At 42.6% G+C, this 11,325-nt stretch overlaps 1 protein-coding gene across 1 annotated transcript in view; it reads right to left on the bottom strand.

Moving 5' to 3' along the window:
• Window positions 1-4,209: 4,209 nt before the first annotated feature.
• The window catches only part of WBP11 (WW domain binding protein 11), a 10,453-nt gene continuing 3,337 nt past the window's right edge, over window positions 4,210-11,325 (bottom strand). The window contains exons 6-11 of the mRNA XM_009322378.1: window positions 10,815-11,014; window positions 9,782-9,976; window positions 9,060-9,161; window positions 7,791-8,105; window positions 5,967-6,149; window positions 4,210-5,318 (exon numbers count right to left, since the gene is read on the bottom strand). Of these exons, the coding sequence (XP_009320653.1) occupies window positions 4,885-5,318; window positions 5,967-6,149; window positions 7,791-8,105; window positions 9,060-9,161; window positions 9,782-9,976; window positions 10,815-11,014 (1,429 nt within the window). The 3' untranslated portion in view covers window positions 4,210-4,884. The remainder of the gene's footprint in view (window positions 5,319-5,966; window positions 6,150-7,790; window positions 8,106-9,059; window positions 9,162-9,781; window positions 9,977-10,814; window positions 11,015-11,325) is intronic.

Below are 11,325 nucleotides of genomic sequence, written 5' to 3' on the forward strand. Positions count from 1 at the left end.
GATGGATCTCATCGGGTCCCATGGACTTGTGCACCTTCAGGTGCCTTAGATGGTCTTGAACCTGACGTTCTCCCACACTGGGCGGCTCTTCATTCTCCCAGTCCCTGCCTTTGTCTTCTGCGGCTTGGGCGGTGAGGCTCAGGCACTTGCTGGTGGTGAAGACTGAGGCAAAAAAGTCATTGAGTACCTCTGCCTTCTCTGTGTCCCAGGTAACCAGGTCTCCCATTTCATTCCGGAGAGGACCCACATTTTCCCTCGTCTTCCTTTTATCCCTGATGTACCTATAGAATCTTTTCTTGTTGCCCTTGACGTCCCTGGCCAGATTTAATGCTATCAGGGCTTTAGCTTTCCTAACCTGATCCCTGGCTGCTCGGACAACTTCTCTGTATTCCTCCCAGGCTACCTGTCCTTGCTTCCACCTTCTGTAGGCTTCCTTTTTGTGTCTGAGTTTGTCCAGGAGCTCCTTGTTCATCCATGCAGGCCTCCTGGCATTTTTGCCTGACTTCCTCTTTGTTGGGATGCATCACTCCTGAGCTTGAAGGAGGTGATCCTTGAACATTACCCAGCTTTCTTGGGCCCCTCTTCCCTCCAGGGCTTTGTCCCATGGCACTCTGCCAAGCCGGTCCCTGAAGAGGCCAAAGTCTGCTCTCCTGAAGTCCAGGGTAGTGAGCTTGCTGTGCGCCCTCCTCGGTGCCCTCAGGATCTTGAGCTCCACCATTTCGTGGTCACTGCAGCCCAGGTTGCCCTTGGGCTTCACGTTCCCCACCAGCCCCTCCCTGTTGGTGAGAACAAGGCCCAGCATAGCACCTCTCCTCGTTGGCTCCTCTACCACTTGGAGAAGGAAGTTATCATCGACTTCTCTGTGCCTCAGTCCCTTCCCAGCCCCTTTCCTCCCCCTGATCATTTCTTCTTCTCTGCACACTACTCAGAGCCACAGATGAAAAACATGACCACAGGATGGAGGTGGTATTACAGAGAAGAATCCCAAATATCTGTATGACCGCAATACAAAGATGAGAACAAATTGGCCTGGGTTTATGTTTCTGTGCCTCAGTCCCTTCCCAGCCCCTTTCCTCCCCCTGATCATTTCTTCTTCTCTGCACACTACTCAGAGCCACAGATGAAAAACATGACCACAGGATGGAGGTGGTATTACAGAGAAGAATCCCAAATATCTGTATGACCGCAATACAAAGATGAGAACAAATTGGCCTGGGTTTATGTTACCAGTTGTCCAGAGCTGGGAACATCTGTTCTGGAGTTGTAGAGAGGATGGCATTACAGGATTGCGTCCATGACCAGTGCCATCATAAGGTAAATACATAATTGTTTCCACAGGCTGTGTTGAAACACAGACTGTTCTTGAATACGCCACAAGCTTCTATTGCGTTCTTTTCTCCCTTCTAACAAGACAATTTCTATTTAAATACTAAAACTTTGATTCAACTCTCCCTTAATAAACAAACAGTGTAATATATACATGTATATCTATTTCACACTTTCTTATTCAATCCCTTTTTGACTGAGTACTGAGATACAGTAGAGATACTGGGGAGGATTTTCCTATTTTCTCTTGTTAGAAGTATAAGCACAAAACCTTGTGTAATTCAATGGATGTTCAGCCAAAACAAATTTCATGGATCTGTTCTTTTTTAAGGATTCCACTCACTCAGAGTCATTACCAGAGGCCAAAGTTAACACACGAATAAAGGGAAAAATTCATCTAGCTGATGCAAGTATTGTCAGTTTAGCAATGAAATTGCTTTACAATAATTTCTGATGCTGGGGGAGAAAAGGTTGTCAGCAGTCCTCAAAGCTGGATTTGATGTTTCTGCCATGGCCCATCATTTGCGTGGCTGGTGAAGAACCACATGATTACCCAAGCGCATGGATTGAAGTCAGAGCATCCACAGATCCCATTGCTTTGATAAAAGCAACAGGAAGAACTTACATCTTTGTGCTCTTTCCACTTAGAACTGTGTTAAAGGCAAGGAAGTAAGAAAATCCCCCATATTAATTTAGCTGAAGACAAACCATATTTCTGGTCAATCAGATGAATTATCAGCCCCAAGCACAGCCAGTTTCTACACACACAGTCCCACCTAGTCATACAGCTCCCGACCTCACGGGTTTATCCAAAAAAACCCCACAACAGAATGTGAGAAGCCTCCTATAGGAGAGCCACACAAGAGGCAGTAGGCATCCTGGCCTTGGACTCTTCCCAGAAAAAAAAAAATCTCGTGGCTCCTAGATGATTCGCACTGTCAAATCCAGCTCTTCTGTGTGGCCTCAAAGCCCATTCTGGGAGAACTCTCTCCCCACCTCTCTTCCCTGGGTGTGCCTCCCCCCCCCTTTGCCCAAGCCATCTTAGAGGTCTATCAGTTGTAGTAAACTACCTACCTCCTTTACAACCCCCCTTCACGCCGGGCAGGGTGAGGAAGTTACCTTTCTGGTATTATGCACATTCCTTCTACATGAAATTTACCTTTCTGCGCCCATTTAAACATCTAGCAAATTCAAATCCTTTTGCCTCAGTCTGAAGAGGAATAGATACAGCAACAGGCAAGCGTTCGCTCTGTCCCAAGAGAAGAAAAGGTGGCTCACCTATGTGAGAATATGGCCAAAGGAACATAAAAAAAGATTCAGAGTCCAGACTTAAGTGGAGGAACAGAATGAATCAAGCGACTCCTGCAGGTTACTAATGTAATCACAGGGCTGCCAGGGAGATTTTCTCGACCTTGAATGGGAGGAAGGTCCTCGTCCCAAAACATGGTTCCTCTTCTCCTCAGGCTGCTTCCTGGGAGGGAGGGTCAATACTATTATTAAACCGAGGGTCAGAGGTACCACAATGATGCCCCTTCCCCCAAAAATCACCATTTACACATTTCACTTATTAAAGACAAAAATGCATTTTTTAAAAGCTAAAATATAAAGAGGATATTCCATAAATACAACTAAAAAAAGGTTTAAGATACTACTGACACAACTGCAATTAACTCCTGAACCAGGAAGAGAACTGTTGTACAAACCTATTTGTTTGTGTCCAGAATTCATGGAAACAGAATCAAAGTTTTCAAGTGTAAGTTTGGGTAGCTAATAATTTTGTCTCAACACAGATTTAACCTCAAACCATTGAGTATTCAGCTAAGTCTGAGGCTTATAGCCAACTAAAGGTACTGTTTGAGATATCTACTAGTCTGGCAGCTTAAAAAATTCTCTTTATTAAAAATCTAAAAACCCACAAGTCTGGATATATTGACCTAGAAATTGATATACTATTAGAGGACTCACTCTTAAAACCACTAAGATGCTCACCACAAGCTCTTCAACAGGGACAGTGGAGAATTTTCTCAATCTCTTCCATGCTATATCATACTTACAACACTAACTCACACTTTTTTTTTCTTTAACAGGATGAAGACGAGCTAACTACTAGTATTAGGTCTTGTGCTCAAATTCAGCATTCCAGACAAAACTTTGCATTTTGGAAATATTTCTCTCTCCAAAGCAGCAGCTCATTTGGGATAGACTTACTGCCAACACAACTGATCCCACTGGTCTTAAAACTAATTTGTCTACAAGATCCCAGGAGATTTTGCAGTCTGTTTCAAATGAGAATAAAGATTTGTTTCTTGCATGTGGTAAGGGCTATTGGTATATTTGGCTGTCAGCATAGTGAATGAAGCTATAGGAATACTTCCACCAAAATAGAAAAATTCTTTTTTAAGCTGGAAATGTGAAAGTTCTTTGTTAAAAATATCTGCACACCTTAAAAGCACTAACTTCATAGAATTTGAAATTGGAGATTTTCCACAAGTAAAATTATCTGTCAAGCTCTTAGAATTAAAATTGTTTACCAATTTTTACTTAAGGTAGCCTGTCCAAGATGCATCCAGTGGGTATCTGAGGCTTTATGTGAAGTAAACCTTTCAGTAAGAGTATATAGAAGAAATCGTTTTGTAATTATTAGTAGTACTTCAGGACTTAAGTTTCTACTAGCTACCAACAAAGGCTGAAAGGGATGTTTAGGAACTTAAAAACAAGAATATAGCAGAACTTTAGTTAAAAAAAAGGTATATATTATTTATAATGTAGCTATTGCTTTTCTTTTGAGGTTCAGAATGCCTCTATCGTCCCCCAAGGCCAGCAAAGAGCCTCCCTGTTTTCCATCTACATGCTAGTTTTAGACAGACCACAAGGAAACCAGTATTTTGATACACTGAACATTTATTGTCTTTCACAAGACAAAATGAAGTTTCCCCTGCCGATGAAAAGCCATCAAGATGACCATAAAGGGGACAGGGTGCAAAATTCCAGTGTACAGTATATGCAACAAATTACCTCCCTGACTACCCTGGAAGAAAGATGATTGATCAATCTCACTGCAACTAAAAAACAGGATTATAAAATATTTACAGAAAAGAACAGTACAGAAAATAAAAACTGGACAACCATATGTGTATGAAATGCTGCTAACACTTTTCTGGCTTCTTAAAAACCCGTTCCACTACCCTCACCAGAGCATTCAGGATGTGCAAGGATTCAGGCAGAGCATAGTCACCCCCCACTCCCACACCCCCCCTCCCCAGAGTACCGTTATCTCCCTCCAAGGAAGGGGGAGGGACTCGAGGAAAGCAGCATCGCCTTCTTGACTGTAATTTCCTTCCACCAGTGGACATGCTAGCTCTGAAAGGAGGTCCCCAGCCACACTTCATCTGCAGCGGTCTCTATTCAGAGCATACTGGCAAGTTAACCTGTGGGTAGGGAACTATTCCCTGTCACACGAGCCCTTCCGTTGTTTGCAGGAGGAGCTTTCCTTCTCCTCCCTCCACAGTGGTCTGATCTGTGTTGAGGGGCCGGAAAGCTAACTAGGACTATGACAGGTCACAGGAGACCTTCCATTTCTTTCATGAAAGCTTCATACACATCATCCTTTGTCTGTACAGAGATAGGAGCAGATGATCCAGCCTTAGGGGCAGCTTTGGTTAATGGGAGAGCAGGCTCATCATCCTGTTTTCTCTGGGAGGCAGCAGAAGCCCCTTTATTCTCCCGGCGCACTCGCAAAGCAGTGGGCACAAAGCGAGTGATCTCTGCCTTGGGGTTAGTGATCTGCGGCTTGGCGCTGATAGTGGCTGTAGCTTTCTTCTCAATGGTGGCCGCACTGGTGTCATCCGCCTTGGGGCGCTGAATCAAGCTGGGTGGGGCACTCAGTACCCCAGGATTTGGAATGGGAGCTGGCGGGAAGAGCCCAGGTGGGGCAGGTCCTAATGGAGGCACCAGCGGTGGCCGTAACATGCCTGGCCGAGGAGGAGGGATACCTGTAAGAAGAAAAGAAAGCGTGAGCTGACTCCACACCTGGGAGTCTTAAAATCTTTGATAAAAAAAGTGTACAGGCTCAGAAAGCCAAGAAGGAAAAACAAAACAGAAAAACCCAACAAGATGCAGTAGCACTGGCTTTAAAAAAAAAAGTTTTCAATCCTGCACCAAATGCTGGGTTGAAAATGCTGCTGCTCCTCAGACTTTGAAACCTACAGGAGCCTGTGTATTGCTCCCTTTCAAATTCAAAAGTTATAATCTGAAAATAAAGTTTCTTGATGATCCATCCCGCTAGAACTTCAGAGTCATCAGAAATGTCTGATGAGGCAGAAAAAAATAAATATCCCTATCTCCAACTCATTAAGTGGAGCACCATTATAGCACCCGGGAGTTATTCAGAAACAGTCCAGCAGAAGTTTAAACTCTGAAATTCCCTTTTTGGGGACAGACTTCTTGCTACCAAACTGCACACAGCAGTATGGAATTACTTGTTGTTATTACATAGAAAGAGATACAGCACAATGCAGCCACACAGACAGGAACAAAGGCAAAATGATAACTGCTTATACTTCCTGGCTTGGTCACCACAGCAAAAACTGGGAAAATAAAGCAGGGAGAGACTGGGCACTGAAGCAAACAGAACACTTTACCTGGTGGGGCAGGAGGGGGCAGACGAGGAGGGGGCCCACGTGGAGGAGGACCTGGGGGCAGACCTGGTGGGGGGCACGGGGGAGGGCCAGGTGGTCGCCCAGGTGGAGGGCCTGGTGGTAGAAGTCGAGGTAAGGGCCCACGCAATCCTGGTAGGCCCGGAGGTCTCAGGAACGGAGGAGCTCCTGAAAGCATGCATACAAAAAGAAAAGCTTAGTTCGTGGCTGGAAAAAAAAAAAACAAACCACCAAAAGACCAACAACTATCCCATCAGCTAATACTAAAGATCTTCAACAGTAACCTGAAAGCTATTTTAACACTAGCCAGTGGCCCGATTAAATAGATCTTCTAAAAACCTCAAAAAAAGGCAGCACATGTAAAGTTAGAGTACAGTTTCTTCGTAACAGTCAACTATAAGTATCTTCTCCCACTTCGTAAAAGGGCTCCTCCCCATGTAATGGAGCAATAGCTGAGAACAGCTACTGAGCTGAGGTTGTCTGAATTTAAAACAGCTAAAAGTGAAAGAACTTTTTACTCTGGCATTTGATTGCCCTTCTGGCCTGAAAAGAAGTAGTTTTGCTCTATTGAAAGCAACTGTTTTGAGGTTCCCCTCTAGGAGGTATCAGAAATGGAACAGCGAGGAAGACACTGGAAAGAGAACTCTGCCTGCCTGATGCGCCGCCCCCCCCCAAAAATCATGTTGTTAATAGCCCATATAGAATAAAATACATTAAAATCATAGTATATCATGCTCCTCACTATTGACCTTTGCAATTTAAGTGTAAGAACAAGCAAGAGATTTACACTTTTTTTTTAATTACCAAAACAACCTGTTACTGTATCCAGTTCAGCTATATGGCAACCCCATCAACTTACAGAAAATAAAACTACTGTCTTTCTCCAGATCAAATAAATTCAAGTGTTTGCCCTCAAAAAAAAAACCACACACACACACTACAGAAAACTGTTACCGATTGGCCTCATTGCTAATAGTCTCTAGGCAGTCCAATATTGATATGAATTCAAATTTAGTACTTATTTCATCTGAGTATAGTTATCTTCCCTAACAAGACTGTTTTTTTAATTACAAAACAACCTGTTACTGTTATCCAGTTCAGCTATATGGCAACCCCATCAACTTACAGAAAATAAAACTGTCTTTCTCCAGATCAAATAAATTCAAGTGTTTGCCCTCAAAAAAAAAACCACACACACACACTACAGAAAACTGTTACCGATTGGCCTCATTGCTAATAGTCTCTAGGCAGTCCAATATTGATATGAATTCAAATTTAGTACTTATTTCATCTGAGTATAGTTATCTTCCCTAACAAGACTGAAATACATTCAGGTAGTAGAATAGCAGAAGCCTTCACACTGTAGCTTTTATAAAAAAAAAACCCAAAACATGCCAAAACCTATAACTAGGTAGTGGCTCCCAAACCTCTTTAATCATGCCTCACTCGGGGTAGAGTGCGGGGGGCAACAACACAAGAAAAAACCAAAACACTGGAGAGGCACATGGCACCAGGCCTTGTTCTTCATACTCCAACACGAGCTCCACTGCTGCCTGCCAGTGTTAGTGCTAACAAACGAGCCAATGCCCATCAGGCTGACTACAGCTACAGGAGCCTGGTGCCTCAAAAGCACAGTACAGCAACAATAGACTGACCACAGGAGAGATCACACAGGTCTCAGCAATTACCACACCGGGCTCCTGTACCTCATCTGCAACACGTTCTGCAGCTTCAAACCTCCCAAACTGATACACTGTCTGTAGTACCGAGAGCCTGCATCCTTCAAATCCTAGTAAATCAAGTATTTACCTGGTGGAGGGCCAGGAGGAAGGCCGGTGGGTGGTCCTGGGGGCCTCAGTGGAGGGGCCGGCGGTGGCCCTAGAGGAGGTGGCCCAGGCATAGGAGGTGCCTGTATCTGAGTTGGAGGAACAGGCTGCGGAGGCGGTTGCTGCTGTTGTGCCTGGGAGGTTGCAGTAGATGACCCAGTCTCTGCAAGAGCTTCCTCACTGAGCTGTTGCTGCTGTTGTTGCTGTGATGTCTCTTCAGACTCTGAGTCCTCTTCTTCCTCCTCCTCTTCTTCTGAATATTCCTCCACTTCTCTCCCTTCTTCTGGAATTTCCTGACCTGGAAATGGAGATGAACTTATAAAAAACAGTCCACAGGTAATATCTTTGAACATCACAGAGAAACTTAAGCACACAAAATAAAATAAAAAAAGAAAGATAAACTTCACTTCAAAGGAAAGAAAACTGACCACATTTAATTATTAAACAGAAAATTAAAAAAAAAAAAGGTATATATATCACAGTTCTAGATAGCTCTGCCACCAAGAGCTACGTGTCCCTGTGGGAGCTGAAATTTCTACTACCAAACCCAAACTGCAGCTATTTGATCTATGGTTTGTGGGAGTTTGCAGTGGGGTGGGGGGGGGTATGTGCACAAGGAGGGAAGAAGGAACATGGAATAACTTCCTGTGATCATTTGAACAACTCAAAAAAGAAGGGGTGCAGAGAAACTTTTTTTTTTTTAATGAAAATAGAAGAGATTTTATTTAGACCTCAGAACAAACATAATCCCCATGTCCAAGAAACTCTAGCACCTCTAAAAGACACTGGGGTGTCTTTCTAAAACAAACAAACAAAAAATCTTCACTCTATGGGTTAACTTGTTTCTACAAAAGGTTATTTTTAGGGAGTATTAATCCTTACAGGTTACAGCCTGAGCCCATAGACAATCTCACCTTTTCTTTTTCACTAAGAGGTTCATATTTTGTTTGAGCAATTGTTTAAAATTTAAGCAAGACAAGATTTAGAAGAAAAAAAACCCAGTACATCAAAAAACCCTGTACATTGCTACTATAACTTCAACTCTGCTGTGCAAAACACACACATTACTAGACTAAAAATAAAACAAAAACAAACACCTAACCGCAGCTTATACTCTTAGCAGACCTTACATTATGACAGTAAAATATTTACTCTATAAAATAAAAACTGTGCAAACGAAGTAAGCCTACCAGAGAAACCTTAACTGGAAGCTTAACGGCGTATGTCCACTTAATATATCCATCTTACCCACCTGCCATTCGTAACATCATAGCCTGCAGTGGAGTCAGTTCTTTCATGTTCTTTTTCTTTTTTCGTGATTTCCCAGGCATGTCTGCAAACCGTACGCTATGACCTGGGGAAAGCAAAGCATGGGCAAGGGTGGCAGGAGGTGGCAAGAAAATAATTAAATTCAGATCAGATTGGTATGGACAATGTATCATTCTAACATAATGATGCTCCTTGCATAAGAGTTAACATTGGTGTTACTGATTATCTGAAGTTTTGCCAACCTAGTATTTTCTATCAATTGGTCTCCCCCAAGCAATCAAGAAAAAAAAAAATTATCCAAAAGCATTAGTAGTAAGAAATTTAGTTGTGTCTTAGAAGTATTGTTCAAGTCACTAAAGAGTGAGTATATTTCACATTGAGGCTTAATTTTTGTAGGGTACCCTGCCAATTCAATGCTTCAGGTGAAAAACTGCTTGCGACCTTAGTAAATTAACTCAACTGTTAAGAAAACAGGTCCATCTGAAAAGATGCTTCACTTCTAGATAGTTTCCTTCTGATCCATTTGCTAATAAAAATTCTTCAGCTGCAATTTAGGCGAGTTAGAACATAGTTAGCTGGCTAAACAAATTACTTCTCCCCCAGTCAGGAAGACATGAACTCTGTTAAGCAGTGTTTTTCTTGCGAGGGGGCGGGGGGGAACAACCCACAAAAAACCCCACCCCAATCTGTAACTTCCCATCATACCTGATTTCTTTTCTTCACCACCTTCCCTCTCCTTGTCATTATCACGATGCAGGAAGTCCTCGCTTTCACTGTCTGCATCTGATCTATCACTGTCACTATCATCACTACTCTCATCATGCTTGTCTTGATCCATATCCTCAGGATAACCTTCATCTTCACTGGTACTGGACATATCATCATCATGCCCTCGCTGTCCTGCAGGAAGCAAAGTATTAGGAAATGTATAAACTCCAAATACACCGGTGTGAAAGACATGATATTTTCTATGTCTATAGTTAGAAAAATCCCCCTAGCAACAGCACAGACATATTGTCAATCCTTTACTGTTTAGCACATATTCTTAAAGAATATTTTGGAGAGTTTATTTGTAAGATTTCCTATTAACCAGCTGGTTAATCTGCACAGCAAACAAGTGAAGGCAACTCCTATCTGCAACTCATTAGTTCATTTCTATTCAGCAATCACCCACCATTGAAATACTTTGATGCTTTCCGGTATGCAATAAAGCTGACCTCCCATTCACAAAAGTTTCTAGGGATGATACAGTAACTGTGTGAAAAGGATGACCTAGGTTCCCCTAGCAAATACATACCCAGGGTCGGTTGGGGTTTTTGTTGTTGTTGTTTTGGTTTGGTTTTTTTGTGTTTGTTTGGTTTTTTTTTTTTTAAGAAAGGAAGACTTCTGTGAGAATGCTTGGGTTTTTTTAAGGGACAATATGTACAATGTTTCAGCACTGTTAAGACTACATGGGAAGATACCCAATCTGTGAAACCTAGTTAAAAAAAATAAATCTGAAAGTTGTAATTAGAAGTTTCAGCATTTAAAAATATAGCTGATAAAATTGCAGATATTATGAAATATACCAGAATCACCTCAGAGGTGCAATCACTTAAGGAGAGTCCTTCAAGTAGTATTCACGCCCATATTGCCCAGAGAATACCTTGCCTAGGGCACACTACGTTCACGGCAGTACTATCCATAGCAAAACAGAGAGGTCAAGGAAAACCCCAGACAGTAATAGGAAAGTCCTTACCTGCTTCAGAACTGTAAGAAATCTCCTCTTCCCGCCTTCGAGGAGCCATCTCCAAGGTGAAACCTACTTTACGGCCATACATCTGTAGGACTTGAGGTGGGGGTGGCCCTGGAGGAGGTCCGGGGGGCTTCCTGCCTGGAGGTAAACGTGGAACACCAAGCCCAGGAGGAGGAAGTACAGAAATGGACCGAACTGGTGGTCTGGAAATAAGAAAGGAAATGAGAAATGTAGGAACACAAACAAACGAAAGCAAACATGCACTTAACAGAATCCTTTAGCCTTCTCTCACCATTGCTTACACAGCTTCTAAAAAGAAACATGAACATTTATAAAGTATAGATTTGTCCCAAGGCGTTTACAACCTCATACAAAGACATGATTGATAAAGATCAGACAAAAGCAAACTTCTCAGAAGGCGACTGAAGAGAAGACTGAAAAAAAAGCAAGGATTGAATCCCACCACAGAAGCGGAATGAAGTAACTTACTCAAAGCAATTCAAAAAAAAACCTG

Source organism: Pygoscelis adeliae, unplaced genomic scaffold, assembly GCF_000699105.1.
Source record: "Pygoscelis adeliae isolate BGI_AS28 unplaced genomic scaffold, ASM69910v1 Scaffold60, whole genome shotgun sequence".
Lineage (NCBI taxonomy): Eukaryota > Metazoa > Chordata > Aves > Sphenisciformes > Spheniscidae > Pygoscelis > Pygoscelis adeliae.